At 40.4% G+C, this 18,571-nt stretch overlaps 2 protein-coding genes across 2 annotated transcripts in view; one reads left to right on the top strand and one right to left on the bottom strand.

Moving 5' to 3' along the window:
• Positions 1–1,349: 1,349 nt before the first annotated feature.
• On the top strand, positions 1,350–8,428 carry mat1a (methionine adenosyltransferase I, alpha). Its single transcript, XM_031735251.2, has 10 exons — positions 1,350–1,568; positions 3,056–3,133; positions 3,384–3,506; positions 3,598–3,710; positions 4,834–4,977; positions 5,163–5,288; positions 5,396–5,488; positions 5,577–5,759; positions 5,851–5,984; positions 7,091–8,428. The coding sequence occupies exons 1-10, from the start codon at positions 1,502–1,504 to the stop codon at positions 7,191–7,193; spliced, it is 1,164 nt and encodes a 387-aa protein (XP_031591111.2). The 5' UTR covers positions 1,350–1,501; the 3' UTR covers positions 7,194–8,428.
• Positions 7,629–18,571, bottom strand: part of zgc:154058 (uncharacterized protein LOC795538 homolog) — a 23,621-nt gene continuing 12,678 nt past the window's right edge. The window contains exons 6-8 of the mRNA XM_031735179.2: positions 17,237–17,364; positions 12,172–12,349; positions 7,629–11,514 (exon numbers count right to left, since the gene is read on the bottom strand). Coding sequence (XP_031591039.1) covers positions 11,252–11,514; positions 12,172–12,349; positions 17,237–17,364 — 569 coding nt within the window. The 3' untranslated portion in view covers positions 7,629–11,251. The remainder of the gene's footprint in view (positions 11,515–12,171; positions 12,350–17,236; positions 17,365–18,571) is intronic.

The raw sequence follows: 18,571 nt of genomic DNA, 5'->3' as shown, positions 1-18,571 counted from the left end.
CGTATCTCCATTAATTTGATCTTCTCTCTGGACATGGTTTGATATTTTCTGCAGTTGTATACAAAGACAAGAGCCTCAGGCTGGGATGAAAAGCGCATTCAGGCAACAGGTGACTGTCTTCTCTAAACCTAATTATTGGCAATGAAGTAAACTAATTATATAGAACTGAACCAAAGTACAAATTTCAAGTATTTCTTTTTTTTAAAATTTCTTTTGCTTTTAGTGTGTTTTTTTCTTTTGAAGTTCTGACTTTATTGGGACTTGGAGATTTCACTTAGAGAATACAGTCATAAAAAATAGATATGTTTGCTCATGTAGTGGAGTTTTGAAGCAGTATTTATTTTAACTTAATTTTCCCTTTTAATCTGAAGCCAAATCTGGTACTGTTGATGCATTGATAAAAGTAAAAAGTGATTAATATTAGCTATACCTCAACCTGCTAACACTACAACGCTGATTTTTTCCATTATGTATGAAAAATAAAAGTCTAATTATTCACTTTCAGGCAAAGATAATTGTTCTGTTTTCCAAAGTAAATGCAAAGATGCACAAATATAGATAGATGTAACAAACTGAAATGTTTATACAACTCTAAAATAAAAAAACATATAGCCACCATGCAAATTGTATGAATATTATTAAATATTTGTGTTTGAATTGCACTAATAATTCAAATCAGATGGTATAAATATGACACTTATGATAAAGGTGATTGTTTTTTGCCTTTTAAATCAAATGTGCCCTTATATGGTATATTTTTTTGGGTTGGTATTTGTAGTTATTAAACTACTGACTGATTTTTACATGATGAAATGAATCGTAAGCTAGAAAATATTTGAGCAGTAACAATGTTTAACAGCACTAATTTTTCGTGTCTTTTCACCACAGCAGTGTAAACTGATTTACTTGAATGATGTAAACACAAGTAATTGCATCATTTTCCTGCTAACAGCAGCTACCTTTCTCTCTCTGTCCATAGGCTACCCTAACTTGGCTGTCCCACCTGTGTGTTGTGGGGGGTGGGGGAACTCCTTCCTAAAGCTGTTTCTGCTTGGACACGGAAACGGCACGCCCTGAAGCAGAGCAGTCAGAGCAGGGGAAGATTGAAAGCACACTATCGAGCATTATAATGCTTACAAAGGGTTAACAAGCAGTTTGAGCTGAAATTCCCTCCCATCATCCACTCCCCCCTGGAATGGACTGTCCCATGGATTCACATGGTGTGTGTGTGTGTGTGTGTGTGTGTGTGTGTGTGTGTGTGTGTGTGTGTGTGTGTGTGTGTGTGTGTAAATGAGTTACAGAATGCGTGTGTGTTCCCTTAGCCATATATATTGGGCCATGTGGACACAGATGTGAAGTTTGCAGGACAGACTTCGCATTGGCTGCAGGGCTATTGGTCTCCCTTTCTTTTATCTCTCTGGTAAAGAAAGCCAGTAGGAATATAAAGCCACCTTCAGATCTCTGTGCACTGGAAATTAAATAACCCTACCCCACAGAAAAAATGAGTGATCATCTGGAAGATGGTTCTTTCATGTTCACCTCAGAGTCCGTAGGAGAGGGCCATCCAGGTGAGTCTTTTTACCAAGTTTAGCCACCTCTGTTACAGTGACAGTAAATTTTAATGCATTAAAATATAAGCTCAACACTATTGAAAATACAGTGTAATCTTGCAAAAATAGCATGCATATAAATAAACATGATGCAAGTTGGACACTATGTCCAAAGTAACTCCACAGTGCCGCGTGTTTACACGCCAGGCATGGATGGTATTCCATTCACAGCAACATGTGTTTAGTGGCCTTCACTCTCACTTGTAGGCAGCTGGAAGCGAATGTGTGTTTGACTGGTGCACAATTACATGCTTAAAAAAAATGTCCAAGAAGAGGGCAGACACACAAGTTTAATGTAGTGTGCAAAAGAGGCGATCTAAATGACATGCAAAATGCTCTTCAAGAACAATGTCTCAAGGACACAATAAGATAAGAAGTGACATATTAGTTCAACTATGTTATACTTCAATCTAGTTAAATTATATCAAATACTCAGTAAAGTGATCCCGAGATGTTCCCACACTTAAATAAGAAACCTTGCCTAACTTGTAGTTGTACTCTGTCCTCCATATTGCCTTTAAACTCCACGGTGCCCTGTCAATGTGTTGTAATCCCTTCACAAATATGTAACCTTTCAAAGTCCCATGTGCTAAATCGATAATGAGTAAGAGTTGTGCAGCTTCACAGATACTGGCAGTATTACATAAATGCCGACTGTTAAAAAATTAAATAAATAAAATAATTTAAAAATGAAACTGCTTTTTGAATCTGGATTCATATTAATGTAGTTCTGAAGTAAAAGTATGCTAATCTGACAAAGTACTTATGAGAGGATGAATGATACCAATGCACCTGAATTCAAAATCTCTTTCAAACTGTCCTCTAAAACAGCAAGTGATGTAGATCCACGTGTTACACATCATGGTGTCCCTGTATTTCTCATTTAAGGAGGTTCTTTTAAAAAAATATTTAAATATTGGAAGCGAGTAGCACCCCTGAAGCCGGTTTTAATGATAAACTTGACAGGTTTGAAGTTTTACTTCTACTGTTTGTACAGTAACAGAGTTGGGTGGCCTTGGCAGAACATTGCAGTACACACTTTTTAATTTGATAACACGACTCAAAGTCTGGGCTGTTCCCACAGATAGTGGCCATTTTAGTGGCTTTTCCTAAGATGCACCTGTTTCACCAGCAGAGTAGTCAGATGCTGATGGGCTTTCTGATGTAACCGGTCTCCTGCATTGCTTCAGCAGGACGACACAGACAGATGAATGGGATATATAGTGAGGCATTGTCCTGCTGCCCCGCTAAAGTCAAACATTCAACTACTGCTATGTGAAATATTAGGATGTAACCTTTCATACTTTCATATAAATTACAAAACTGATATCTTCTTTTATTAGTGTTAGGCTAAGCGTGCAATATAAACGTGCAATATGTATTTTTTTCAATACATTTGTAAAAATCTTTGGAATCTGATGTTTTTGCCTGTTATGTGTCCACAGACAAGATTTGTGACCAGATCAGTGATGCTGTCCTGGATGCACATCTGAAGCAGGATCCCGATGCCAAAGTGGCCTGTGGTGAGCCAGAATTTGTCTCTTTTTCATTAAAAAAATGCCAAAGCCAAGAAGAGACACAGTCTAATGAATCAGTTTGTCTTAGCAAAAAAAGGGAGCAAATGAAGGCAGAGTATAAGCCAACTAACCCACTGGTCTGAATTTCACCTGGATTTTATGTCGTCAGCAGTGTTGATACTGTTTATTGTATTTCAGTGTTGACAACTTGCTGATGATGGCAAAACAGCTTTGTAACCAAAGTTTGTGTTGGCAGAGACGGTGTGTAAGACTGGCATGGTGTTGCTCTGCGGAGAGATCACATCTCGGGCCGTTGTGGACTATCAGAGGGTGGTGAGGGACACCATCAAGTACATTGGATACGACAACTCGGAGAAAGGTGAGAAAGCAACAATTAGACATTATTTGTGTTCTCTGTATTTAGTGTTTCCCTCTTAACCATCTCAATCCAATTCACTTCCCTTCTGAAGGTTTCGACTACAAGACATGTAATGTGCTGGTGGCCCTGGAGCAGCAGAGTCCAGACATTGCTCAAGGGGTCCATGTTGACAGGAAGGAAGAAGACATTGGAGCTGGAGACCAGGTAGGGCCACTGCAGTGTCACTGGGTCACTTTGGCTTGACAAGCGAGTGACCCTTACCAAGCACAGTTTGTTTGGCTCTTTACTTCAACAGTAGAGAATATAGACGAGATCTGGTGGAATAGTGTTGGTGTGTTCAGGTTTATCAGTTCAGTAGAGCCGGAAAAAGTAGTTTTATCTAGTCCAATATTTAAAATCCTAAATGTTACAAGCTAATTGTACTGCAGAAAAATGTGCTTCGTGGCTGATATATCATTATCAGATTAGATAAGTGTTCATGTTACTTTTGCAAATAAATTTATTGTAGTATAGTAAATAAGGCCCCAGCCAAGGGTTTGTGGCTCTTTAAAGGGTCACAAATTTAAGGATAAAACTTTGATGTGTAGAGGGGAAACTTCCTTTTCTTGAAATTGCTCACAGTCTTTAAGTAATCTGAAGCATGATAAAAATATGTCCAGTATGTCGTGGAGTAGAAGTGTAATGCAGCAGAGAAAGGAAATAATGAAATTATACAATTGTATATGAGTGCAGTACTTGAGTGAATCAGTGTAATTTAATCAGTAACACCATCATCATATTTAATAGTTTGGGCAAGAGATAAAGAAATAACATGTTTAGATGAAATTGATGCTTTCTTTGCATTATACCTCAGTAAGAGACAAACTCACGACTCAGGATCATTAATTCTATAAAAGACTTCTGGCCTCAAGAAAGAAAGCATCACATGATGGTTGCTACACGGAACCTCCATGAGGGGATGACTGGGGTCCAATTGTCAATGAAATACACTGTACAGAAAAAAAATTCTCCTATGCTTAAGACTAATCAATGAAATATGGAGTAATTTGACTATATTATATATATACTATATAAGTCCCATAACCATACAGGATATAATCTACCTGAATTTTTTTTATCATTTCAACTTCTACTTCTATTTTGTCTTCTATAAATGCCTCTATGACCATTAACCATTATGTATCCATTATGTATAAGTATTATTTTAAAAATGTTCTTTTCATAGCTTATATTTTATATATTTTGTCTCATATGATAATAGAAAGTGCTGAAGATATTACTGATAAAAGAGCATACTGCACATCAGTATTCTTTATTCTGTCTGTAGGGTCTGATGTTCGGCTATGCCACAGATGAGACGGAGGAGTGCATGCCGCTCACCATCGTCTTAGCTCACAAACTCAACGAAAAGATGTCTGAACTCAGACGCAATGGCATCGTTCCCTGGCTGCGTCCCGACTCTAAAACACAGGTGAGGTAGTGCAACATGTGCACATTTTTTACTTACCTAAAACACAGTACCACAGCAGTTTGGGTATTTTTTTCTTTCAAGCTTGGATGTATTTCATTAGAAAGTCTGAAGCTGTTTTGTCACACGCACCGTAAAACAGCTAACCACAGCTTCAGTGAGTGTACCAATTCTTGTTAATCCCACAGGTGACCGTGCATTATGACCAGAAGGGTGGAGCTGTGATCCCCAAGAGAGTTCACACCATTGTGATCTCTGTCCAGCACGATGATGGCGTCACTCTGGAGGAACAGCAGAGGGTCCTAATGGAAATGGTAGAGCCTCATGAACACAGCTGACTGGGCGCTGTGTAATGTGTGTAATGTGTCGTGTGGGAAATAAAGTCACATGTTTGGTTTTAATGCTGTCTTGTTTCTATCAGGTGATCAAACCTGTGGTCCCTGCAAAGTATTTGGACAATAAAACTGTCTACCACCTCCAGCCAAGTGGTCGCTTCGTCATTGGAGGACCACAGGTGATCATCACATTCAGGGGGAAAATAATAAAGCAAACTAGAAAGTCATCACTGGTTTTTGCTCATCTTCTTCCTTTTTTGCAAACAGGGTGATGCTGGTGTAACAGGAAGGAAGATTATTGTAGACACATACGGTGGCTGGGGGGCTCACGGTGGCGGAGCTTTCTCTGGCAAAGATTTCTCAAAGGTTGATCGCTCTGCTGCCTATGCTGCTCGCTGGGTGGCCAAGTCTCTAGTTAAAGCCAAACTGTGCAGGAGAGTTCTGGTTCAGGTGAGGTTACAGCTTCACCCTCCAAAGCTGTGCATAGATGACCGATGAGTGGAGTACAAATATGCAAACCACATCTCTGTGTGTGTTCAAGGTGTCTTATGCTATCGGAGTGGCCCAACCTCTGTCCATCTCCTTGTTCACCTACGGGTCCTCTCAGAAGTCAGAGTCAGAATTGCTCAAGATTGTCAACAAGAACTTTGATCTCAGGCCAGGAGTCATTGTCAGGTAAAAACCCACAAACATGACTTTTGCATAAGATTAAATATGAATATTTACTTAAACATGAAGATGTTCTGCTTGCATTCTAAATATGAGTTAAAAAAAATTGGGACTTACTTTTGGCATTTTAAGGACTAAATAACTGATCAAAAATCGGATTCATCTTGATGAATATATCTTGATGAATTTAACATATAGATATATATAATTAAGTTCAAACTTCAGTTCAACTTTATTTATATAGCCCCAATTCACAACAATAGTTGCCTCAAGGTGCTTTATTCTATAAGTTAAAGAGCTAGGATAATTTCCCTCTATTTAAACCTAGCCCTAGATTTCCCTTATTTATTATAATGTTCTTGTTGAGATGCAGTGTTATAGGTGAGCATTTCATTTTAAAGTGGATCTATTATGCTGTTTGTTTGTTTTTTCTATCTTCACTCTACTAATGTAGCTTTGCATGATTCACATATAAAAATAATGATTTATTTAATCATAAGCTTTGGTGCAGCCCTTTAGTTCATCCTCTGTATGAAATCAAACATAATCCTCTTTCTTTTGATTGGCTGCCCCTCCAACAGGAACACAGTATCCACTCTAACTGATATAGTACAGAGCAAAACAAGAAGATAGTTGTGTTTTGAGATCTTTTACCAATATGAACATTCATCATTGTAACAGCATATATGTAACAGAAAGTAACAAAAAGCACAATAGGCCCATTTTAAAGTACTCAACAATAACAACTACTTTTAATTGATTTACCAAAATCGCTAATTGTTAAGAGCTGCATAACCCATGACTTCATTTTGGTTCAAGTGTTTAAGAGTTCTGTAATCGATAAATGTTGGAGGTTGATCCAAAGTGCAGTACAAGCCATCCTGACACGCAGACAAACTTTGCCACCCATGTACACCAAATACAAACAAAAAACCCTAAGCTCACAAGAGGACATGCAAACAATCAGTACTTACAGCTCATTGCACAACATGTTTCACCTTTATGTTTTTTTTCTACTATGTTTAAGAATTCATGACTTCAAATAGTTTTGATCAAAATCTTCACAGTCCTTTCTCGCCTGCGATGTCTCATCTCTTGTGTGTTCTTCTTAGGGATCTGAACCTGAAGAGGCCGATCTACCAGCAGACAGCCTCTTACGGCCACTTTGGCCGACCGGAGTTTTCTTGGGAGGTGCCCAAAAAGCTTGTCTTGTAAATACTCCACCAGCCTGTCCTGATCTCCACCTGGATGCTGAACAAGACTTTGTGGACTACAACTTCCAGCTCCAATACAACTGATTGGACACTTTTTTTTAAACAGAAAAAAACCAAACAACTGAAACCAAAGTTAGGGAGGGATAAGTCAGCTTTCAAGATGTCAGAAGGTAGTAATATGTGTGTGAGCAGTTGTAGCCAGCAGACATATTAAGTGACATCCTCCCAGTGAGGAGAGGGACATTGCGGATGGCATCTCAGTAACTAATCTTTTTCCACCGTCCTTTCCGAGGCCAAATAACATCCAGATATTGGTGCTTTAAAAATACACATACAATCAATAGTCAAAGTCAGTAAAGTAAAGGGACAGTACAATAGTAAAATATAAATACTTCCACATCACTCGGCGCAGTGTTTTACCTCAAAGCTGTGAATTTTTGTTTGGTTTCTTTTGGCCATTATACTTAAAAAAGCTCAGTACTTTATTCTTAAAAGGTGCTATTGCAAAATGTGTATTCCCTCAGTGGCTGCCATATTATTGTAAGAGGTGTAATTACTGCTCAACCAAAATCGTGGCTTAAGAAACCGTATTGTCATGACTATAAAAAACTGTTGTAAATGTGCCACAGGAAGCTGTTTGCACTACTACCATTCCCACTGTGTGAGATAACAGGTCAAGTTCGGATCTCTGGAGGAGATAACTTATAAATCAAAATGTAAAATAGCCTTTGCGGTTTTGTCTTCACACTGCTCTTCCCTTTCAGCCACCTGTGGAAGATGGTTTTTCTTTTTTTTCTTTAGTACCCGCAGGCTTTCTGCTGTAAATGTGGCTCAACTTAGCAAATAATTAGAAGTCTGAATCTTTGCCGTTAGCATTTAGTGGACCACCAATGTCTTAAATTTGCTGTTTTACAACTTTAGAAGCACACGCTAGCATATATCACACTTCTTTAAAAAATACCTTTAAGAATATTTCATTTTTGCCCAGCTTTTTGGCATTTATTAATGACAGAGTATTTAATTAGATCCTTGAGAAGCACTTCTGATGGGATTAAGAAAGTCTTAAGAGAAAAACAAAAAACTTTGTCTGTAGAGCTTCAGGACGTTTTGGTGGCGAGTGTAAAAAACATGTAAGTTCACCTACAGCTGACACTGTTTTGTTATAGGAGTGTCACCTTCTGTCAATGAAACTGGATAATGTAAATAATTAAACAATAAAAAAAAAAGATTAGAGAACCACTGTCTGGTTCTTTGTGCTCATGTTGTGTAATGAAACCAGTGGGATTCAACGTTTGCTGTTTTTTTTTTTTGTTTTTTTTTATTTGTTGAATATTAAGGCATAAATGGATACAATCATCAAAATAGAATTTACAACTGTGACCTCTTTGGTTTCCATGATCAAAACAGTACATAAGGCACAGGGAGCTGTATAACTTAGAGTGGGGTGATGTGAGGATTGTTGGGTTCTTGTTAGTCGGAATGGTCTCACCAATGATCTCTTGATTACACGAGTAAGCTCAGTTTTCTCGCACATTTGACAGAGTCTTGATTAGCAAAAACAATCTATTACGTAATGGCTAATCATCAGTCTTACAGCTCGGTAAAAAAACAACAACAACAACAAAAAAAACGCCAGCTGCACCTATACTACATAAGGAAACAAATCTACACGAGGAATCCCATCAACAAAAATTCAATTTAAACAAAGACGGCAGAAAGCCAAAGGCCTTGAATCAAAGAACGCAGCTGGTGTGGTAATGTTTTCCTGAGTGTAGAGATCAGACAGATCCATAAATGAGGAAGAATGATTTATGAAATGAAGAGAATGATGGCGAATGTGAAGATTTAAAAGAAATGTTTCTTTTTTTTGTAGTGGTCAGCTAGAAATAGGAAATATTCATAAACCATGATGTCAGATGAAATACTTTAAGTAAATATGAAATGATTAGCACCATTATTTTAGTGAACGTTTAAAATGTATTGAATGTTTAATGTGGTTTCTCGGAGGAACCTCATACTGTAAAAGTAGTGTATTGTCGCAGGCAGAAGCTCAGGCTGGAGTTGAACCTCCACCTTTATGAAATAATAGAAAAAAAAACGTGAGTTGGCCTTAGTATTCTGACTGCGGGCAGAAAAAACGGACAATTTTTCAAGTAGAAAAAAAAACCCCTCCTGTGAGCTTAACACATGCAATAAGCGGTGTGACCAGCAGAGAGAAGCAAGTGCTCAGTGTTGCGGCTGGTGTCACTTTCAGCTCCGTCCTCAGTGCAGCGTGCACAGGCTTCCCCTTCACTCTAGTTCAGTCTAGTCTGATACATTCAGCCTGATAGTGAATAACTACTTTTCAGTAACATACTGTGAATTTGCGGACAAATTACACAAACAACATCTCAGCTCGACATGTGGCCAGATGTGCTGATGGCCAATTACATGAAGTACTACTGTTGTAAAGCCTCTGCCTCCTCAAAGCTTGAGAAAATTATGCACAGATGTTAGCAAGCATGGAGCATTTCTCCACATGCTGGTACTCCTGAGCTTTTGTCCCTGCTCTCACTATCAGAGTCACAGATTTACCTTATGTCTCTTCTTATTGCTTTGCTGTAATCACAGCTGAAGTAAGGGAAAACAACAAGGTAAGGCCTATTTGTGTATTAGCACCAATGCCATAGGCACACTTGTATTTGGCACATACTGCAAAATAACACAGTAACACAGGGGCAGGACAGTCCATCTCCACCATGTCTTACATTATACAGATCCTTTTCCCTTGTCCCACTACACCAGCTTGATGTGCTGAAACATCTCCACCTGTGCAGAGTTTCGAGCTTCACAGAAAAAGGAAGTGGCTAAAGCAATAAGAACACGTTCTCCTCCTCCTGCATGTGGGAATAATAAGATGCAGACCTCTGCCTACAGGACCTGGAAACACGTGTAATGCCCTGTCACTAAACTCAATAAAGCCAGTGCACTGGATTGAATTAGCTGGTACATATTTGGCCTCTCGACACTGTGTCACCTCTCCTTCATATTCTTTTACAGAGAAGGCGTTCAATCCAGCATTATTTAAGAGCTGAGCATTGATCTAGTCTATGGATCCCAAGAAGAATGGGGAAGGGTGTATTTTTTCAGTCTTAATTAGAAGATTTATGTGACTCGGAGCTCACTGAATTTCTTAACACAGTTTAAATAAAGACATATGAAACGTCACCCGAATACTCCGGAAATAATAAGTCCATGCAGTCTGATACTTTAACAGCAATATTAGGCTTGCATATACGGCACAAACTTTAATGCTGCAATAAGCATTTTAAACAAAATGACACTCGTATCTAAATACAAGCCCATGAGATGCACAACAGAGCTCAGAACTACTCTGATGTCCACCAGATGATATTATTTCTGATTAGTTTTGGTCAACCAACTCCACAGAAATATTTTAGCTTTACACGTGGCTTTGGAAGGGAGGTAATGTGCAGATGAGTATGCAGAATGAATAACCAAAACAGTAAAAAACAAAAGAAGATCTATACAGTGTAGGGTGTTAATTACAAAGATGTGACTTAACATCAAAAATATTGCTTAACAGAGGTTTATGTGATGAAAAATGCAAACTGCCGTCCTGTTCTGTTTCCAGGATTGAAACACTGTGACACCCTCCCACTGTAATACTGTCAGCTGGGCTGTCCAGCAGCCTTCACTTCTTACACACTCTGAACGCATCGGGGCAGTCATCTGAATCCGAGGCCGTCGGATTCACAAGACCTCCACGATCTGATTCACAAAACGCTCCTCTGATGGTCACTGAGGACAGCAATGAGCAGGGAGAAAATTTGGTTTTGCACGCCTGTGCAATGTGCAAAATGCAAACAAGTTCTTAAGAGACACAAAGTTTGACGTAAGTATAAACTCCAGCAGAGCTACGCCCGCTCTGAACGGCTGCTGCACTGGCCTGGTTCATTTCAAACCTTCAGACGAACACGGCTGGAAATGAATAATTCAGACTAGAGTTGGAAAGGAATAAAATGAGGCAACTGTGTGGCATCAACGTGTGCCAGGAGGCTACAGCATGGACATGCTTTCAGGTTGGTGTGGATGTGGTTGTGAGTGCAAACCGGGCCCTCCCAGTGCGTCCATCTTGTGTTCTCTGCCAGCAAGTCCCAGGGAGCCTCCTCTCGCCAGCACCACCATGGTATCTGATGACATGCCGGAAAACTCGAAGGCAAAAGTCCCGTAAAAAAGCATGATGATGATGCAGAACACCCATTCGAAGATGGCCGAGGCGTGTTGCAGGACGAAGCTCTCCTGACAGAAAAAAACACCACCTGAAACACACGGTTAAGGAAAACAGCAGCAAAGCAATGCAAGGACCTAAAACTGAAACGCCCCGACAGGAAGCAGTCGTGGATATGGCCCTCCACTCACCTGCACGATGCAGATTAAACATTCAGTTTTTGTCCAGGTTAAGTAAACAAGACACAATGAGTTAATTAGTGAGCTTTACAAATGCTCACATGTTGATTATGTTACCCATGAAGAGACAGGCCCAGGCTACGGCTACTGTATATCTGTACTGTAGGTCCAGCTAATATGTTTTTTCCACATGCACTGTAGCTCTGAACCTCTCTCGATGGATATCAGCTGACAGAGATATTGGATCGGACGTAAGTCGGTCTTTCATCTTCCACCTCCTACTATGAAATATGCTGGAGTGCGCCAAGATTTCCTGATGCGTGCTTCCAAAACTGTCTGAAGCAGACACGAGACTGGCGTTAATGCACTACATTAATATCTGGTAAAAAGGTCACTGTATCACACAATTAAAGAGTTAAAAACTCTTGCTGTTTTATGTCATTGCTAAAGAGGTGCCAGGGACTAACTGCATGAAACAATAAATAAAAATATCTGATGAAAAGAGGTAAAAGGGGATGCTTAGTCCCTAAAGCTTCAGGGCAGCCAACTGTAGAGGCTGGAAAGGATACTGAGCACCAAGGCTACGAAGGCCAGCAGGGTCATGCAGAGCCGGAGGTGGGCCAAGTTGTACTCCCCTTGGGTTTTGGCCAGTCGGTACGTCAGCGCTGACTGCAGGCACACAAACAGCATACTGGTGGGAAAGGCAATGCCTGCTCCGACATAGTGGAGAATTTTGGCATTATCCACCTGTGATATAGGGACAGAGAACAGGAAGAGAAGGTAAGGGAGCCATTTATAGGGTTGACGCAAAGACATAACACAAAATAAAAACATCTAGTGAATGTGACGTGGGAAAATTCAGGAAGGGGCCCCATCACCCAGTTTCAGTAGTATGCAAAATTCAGGTCGAAGCTTCTTACGATTCTTTAAGTAAAAAGGGGAAAGAGAAAAGCAACACAAAAGGCAAGCGTACAGGAGGCAACAGCAGCAAGCAAAAAGACAGAATGCCTCCTTTTCCCTGCTGGTCACAAGAACAACAAGAAACAATACACAAAAGAGCCGCTCAGGAGCATGTGACTACAGCTCCCACTGAAGGGTCCACACACACACACACACACACACACACACACACACACACACACACACACACACACACACACACACACACACACACACACACACACACACACACACACAGAGAGCTCAGATGTACTGATCTGAGCAGATAAGAGATTTAGTGGTACATTAACTTGAGCTAGAGACACATTAAAGGACTAGACTGATTTGCTCAGATAAAAAACAATTGTTTCATGGTTAATGCCAGATGTATAAATTCTGCTATTTGTTATCATTTTCCAGGATCATTACAGCAATAGCCTCATAGTTTGGTATTTAAGCCATTTGTCTATTGACCTGGTTAGTACATGCTGAACATTCTTTTGTAGTAGGCTAATCCTTGAAGTGGCAACGTAAGACTTGCATAAGAAAAGTTTGGAACCTCCAAAAGTTGAATCTGTTCATCTGGACGTAGCGTTTTGTGGGAGAAACTCATCCAAGTGACTTCTTCAGTCTCAGCTGACTGCAGGTTTCCCCAATCTTATAAACAGTACATTTGCATAATGACTGAAACCAGCTCACTGGAGTTAAGGAGGCCATTTACGTGAAAAGGGAAAGACCATCTCTGAATCGAGGAGGGGGCCTAAGGGTACATCTTTCGCCATCTTACAATGCTGTGATTGCAGCCATTCCCCAACTCTCTGTGAATGGTACTCGTGGCCTCAAGGAACAATGGGCTGTGAGGTCCAGGTGTGAGGTGTGAGGTACTCATGGCCATTGATCAGTGGTCTTTGATCAGTGGGTTTTGGTCAGTGATTGTTGATCAATGGTCATGAGAATTTGCATAATTATGATTAAGGAACTGACCTCCCAGCCCATTGTTCCTTCAGTGGGCTGGTTTCAGTCATTATGCAAATGTACTGTTTATAAGACTGGGGAAACCTGCAGTCAGCTGAGACTGAAGAAGTCACTTGGATGAGTGTCGAAACGTTTCTCCCACAAAACGCTACGTCCAGATGAACAGATTCAACTTTTGGAGATTTACTTTCCTGGATGATTGAGGATGCATCAAAAAAGTTTGGAACAGTTGAGATCTGCTGTAAAGCTCTCCTGAGCCAGAATTTTGTATCTCACACAGTAAAATCAATCCAATTTCTTCAACTCCAGTGTGGCACCTCCACCTCTGGACACACAACAACCAATGCTTTGTTCTCCATCTTCTTCATTTTCTTCTGACTAATCTATTTTCCACGCTAGAGCTGCAAAAGTTTAATCAGTAAATCAGTATTGATAAGGATTCTGATCCAATGTATTGTGAAGTGAAAATAATGGTTTATGGTATTTAATGAGAAAATCACTTTGACTTTGTGACGGCACGTTTTTTATCATTTGGCAGGTTAATCACCTGGTGAAATAGGTGTTGGCTGCAGACTTCATTCATACACTGCACAGTGAGCTCTATTGACTGTGTGCATGTGTGTGAGTGAGTGTGTGCAGCCAGGAGTCCCAGATTCAATCACTAATACCTGTTTGTTTACGCCATCAACTGATCACTGCTAATCACAGCCAGGTAATGTATGCAGCTAATATATACAGGTGCAAAATTAGCGGATTGTGAGCACACTGAAGTGATCAAAGTGTGGCAGTGAAAAGCAGTGTAACATCAAACAGGGAAAGCATAAGGAAGGAAATGAGAATAAAGAGAAGACTGGGCAGCACTTAAGAGCAACAGCTCTTTTTATAGCTACACATATTTATCTGAAACCACTCTGAGCTCCTGCCTTCATTAGTGGGTTTTCTGCAGCTAAATTCAGCACAATACTTAGCTGCACCTGTGATATTTCCCAAAGTAGCAGTCAGATCTTTTTACTGTTTCTTTTATATTCCCATGCATAATCCTGAGGCATTGAGGAATGAGCAGTAATAGTGTTCAAAGGACTGAGGTAGATAAGCGCTGTGACGATGTTTCTGTGGGAACAAGCCTAACGTTGTTTTTTTCTCTATTTTCACTTTCTAGAAACAGAACTAAATGAGATGAACTGAAACATACCAACTTTACCGACTCGCCTCCATTGTGCAGGACATACACAATGGCTGTGAATATCTGTAACTGAAAGTGGCACCACCAGTGATTACAACAGCCCTTTCGACATCACCTGAAGACCAGAGCTTTTAGAAAAAAAAAGAGAAGAACGAAACACCAATGTGTTTTAAGTGAGGAACTGGTGTGCAACTTCAGTTCCTGATTTGCGTGACATCTTCCAGCCAAATCAGATTGGAAATACCTTCAGACTGTAGGTGGTATCAGTCTTTTTCATCAAACATTCAGTGGGATTAGCAGTCCAGGCAACTTTTCTACTCCTTTTTCTTTCTCTCTTTGTTTTCCTGACAGCTGCTTTCCATGTAGCTGTGTCACACTCAGGCACCTCTGTGTGGCAGTAATGTGCTTCTCCATCAACAATTCATGTACTTCTCTTCCCAGATCATCAGATCGCTTGACGGGAAAAGCCCCCGTGGCTCCACCACACCACAGCTGTACTGCCAAAGTCTTATGTAACACACAAGTATGCGCTCAAGCAGTTGATGCGGCTGATTACGCTGCCATGTGTTGTGTCTCTTGTGCTTTCATTGATCTGTTTCGATTTTGACTGTCAGACACCTGCTCTGCTCCCTCTTCTCTGAGTCAAACTTGTTTGTGGCGTTTGCCAGTGGATCCGGAATACACGTGTTTTCAATGCTAAAAATGTGGGTTTGTGTAATGTCCTGAACTTCAAGAGAGGGCAGTGTGTGAGGCGGGCTGCAGGGATCAGGCTTGTGATTGGTTATAGATGGGGCATCTGTTACACACACCCTGTCTGCCTAGCTCGTCTCCATGCATGGCCAGACTTGATGACTCACTTCCCCCTGGCTCTTCTTGTAAAATTCCTCCCTGTTCTGCAGAGCTCGAGCCTCATAGGAAAAGCGGGAAGAAGGTGAGGTTGACATTACTACACCCTCGCATGAACTGCCACATCTGCAAATCTGCTCCAATACACACATACACAACTCTTGTAAGAGGAGTATGTAAAACGAGCTGAGACTCTAACATGTCAAACAATCAAATTTAACCAAATAGTCACATCTGTAGAAATATTATACTCTAAGAAACTTCACTTTACTTCAACACAAACCAAATTTTCTTTCAAAACTTTTGCTCCTCTCTTTACTCTGAATATAGCATCAAATGCCTTCTCCATGGCTGCCTCTCTCTCTTTATTTTCCCATGAACTATTACGGCCTTTTTAAAGCTGAAGAAGTTCGGCAGCATGGTAACAAGATTTTGCAGTGATATCCAGCCCAGCGTCAAACACCAAAATAACCTCCCCTCAGAGGACGTTAAATGGTCTTACTTTTCTTACCCTAACCGTGACCACTTCCTGAATCTGACACGTATGCTGACTTTTAACCAAAAATTCAACAGTTGACATTATGCACACTTTCTTTGAAGCGGTCGCAACAATGTTACTGTCTAAACAGAGTTCTGTCCACGCAGCAAAGGTAGTACTAATACACATACACACACACTGTCTAGGCATCCAGCCAGAGCTCTAAATATTTAAACTTCAAGAAATTCTTTCCCAAAGAACAGAAGAAGGAATTCACGTTGGGTTTCTTCACTTGAAGTTTTAGGACCAAAGAAATTATTGTGAACAGTATTGTGCTGATGAAGGAAGAAGTTAACATTACAAACATTGAGGTGTGTTTAATCTCAAATAAAAGGTTTGACAGAAAGAAGCAAAGAGAACGACTCCTAAAAAGAGGCAGGTTAAACTAAGACACGTTAAAGATTATACAGCAGATTATTTTCTTGGCTGTGTAAAAGAATTTACTAGAGATGAAGCCATGCTGCATGATTTAGCAAAAAGAAATGACTCAATATATTAATGAAACAGGAACCAGAGATATTTTGGACATTTTATCTGAACATCAAAGCATTTTTACAACCAGCTGGCATGTAGTTGCTGGAGGCTGTGACCAATTTCACCCAGCAAAGAGTCTGCTGCACCAAAAAAACCTCCTTGAGATTGCTTCTGCTATTGCCCGCAACCTGCATGGAAGATGCCGACTTCATATACCCGCCAACTACTCTAAGACCAGTAATGAGGCTATGAAAAGTGTGACACTAACCCCACTTTTCACATGAAAAAGTGCAACAGATTTTTGACTATAGCTTGACTAATAGCTGGTGAGTGTTTGAGGACAAGTTGGCAACTTTTCTTCAAACTATAAATACTTGCAGCTACATTAGCGACCCAAGTAATTACAAGGACGCTTTTGGTGCAGCAGACTCTTTGTGAGAAACTATACCCAGCAACCAATCACCAACCAGTCAAGAAATACACATTTTTCCTGAGTGACCAGAGGTTGCAAAGGGGTTGCCAGCCAGTCTCTAGGACTACACAACTGAGGCCTCAGTCTCTGTGTGCATAATTTCACTATTTCCCATGCTGAATACAATTTCTTTGGGTATCCATAAATCTTTGTCTTCATCATCAGTGACCTCTGTGTTTTATTGTTAAATAAAGTAGAAGACTGTACCTGGAAGTTGCCCACCATGATGAGTCCAGCACCACAGATCCAGCCCGTGCAGAGACTCGCCGTGTTCAGGACACAGTTTTGATGCTTCTCAATGACGTGGGCGTAGCGAAGCAGCACAATCACCATCACTAAAAGAAGGGAGATGAAAATCAGCTACACAATGTTAAAAAGTCACTGCATGCAAGGAATGGAGAAAAGGCATCATCTGGCTTTTTTTGGACGACTACCATATAAAAGTGCCTGGCTTCAATTTAATGCAAACACTCTCACACGTGACTTAGCCAAGAAATACATGAACTCCCTGAAAGCTATATTACAGGAAATCAGAGATGTTAAGCAGCTTCTCTGACTCAAAACTATGAGAAGCAGAAAATGGTGGGAAAGTGAGAAGGATATCTTGGTGGGGGTCGATCCAAACCTACATACAATTAAAAGGTGAAGGGGAAAGAAGTACAGTATATGGGACAGATGAGTGCCGATGTGCTAACAGGCTCTGACTGGGTGCATTGTTGGAGCACTGAGGAGCTGACCCCCATTTGGGTTCTCTTTGTTGGCTCCTCACGGCTGGTGCCTGATGAAGGCTGACTGGGCTTGGAGAAAGCGGGGCATATGGGGAGAGAGAAAAGAGGAGGGTGGGAGAATTAGTGAGGACAAGGAGCCCCTCATGTCTTGACCTGACGCTCATATATTGTTCCAGGGACTAAAGTGTTATGTTAACTCTGTCACAGTGTCTGTGTAAGAGGCAGCCTTTCAGAGGGTCTGTCCCTGCCAAAAGGGAATACAAATGGAGACTGTGGTCATGGCTAGAAAAGAAAAACATTTCCATGTAGAGTCTTTACATTGATAGATTTTTCCTTCCTCTCTGAAGCTTTGTCTCCAGGGTTTGTCTATGCCGTGACGTGTCTGGCTTTAAGTAGCGTCTCACTGAGCGGACACATTTTATAGCCCGGCCACAACCTCAGGATGAAGCAGTAGCAATTATTTATTCCAGGCCTGGTCTTTTGTCTTAAAGCAACCTTTTCTTTGCAGCTGTTAAAAAGTCAGCAATGCATATTTCACATCATTTTCTGATTTTGACAACAACAGCAAAGCTTCCAGATGATAGTTGTTTCACTCATGCTGAGGATAAATTACTGAGGGGAAATCACCACACCACAATTGCCGCAACACTAGGATGAAAAATGAGTCACCAGCAAGCTGCAAAGATAAAAAGATGATATTAAAAGAATGTTTTTCATTTTAAAAAAAAAACCCACACAAATACACTACTGCAACAGCCAAGTCACACATGATTATAGTTATACTACATTTTATTAATGTGCTGCCCAAAGGGGG

The sequence above is a fragment of the Oreochromis aureus genome, linkage group 13, assembly GCF_013358895.1.
Source record: "Oreochromis aureus strain Israel breed Guangdong linkage group 13, ZZ_aureus, whole genome shotgun sequence".
NCBI lineage: Eukaryota > Metazoa > Chordata > Actinopteri > Cichliformes > Cichlidae > Oreochromis > Oreochromis aureus.
This window is presented reverse-complemented; position numbering and strand designations above follow the sequence as displayed.

Bases quoted from the DNA above. Each gene is read 5' to 3' on its own strand.
- mat1a (XM_031735251.2), top strand. From the start codon at position 1,502: ATGAGTGATCATCTGGAAGATGGTTCTTTCATGTTCACCTCAGAGTCC. The intron at 3,134-3,383 runs GTGAGCCAGAAT...TTGTGTTGGCAG, and splicing joins CGATGCCAAAGTGGCCTGTG to AGACGGTGTGTAAGACTGGC. The intron at 5,760-5,850 runs GTGAGGTTACAG...TGTGTGTTCAAG, and splicing joins GCAGGAGAGTTCTGGTTCAG to GTGTCTTATGCTATCGGAGT.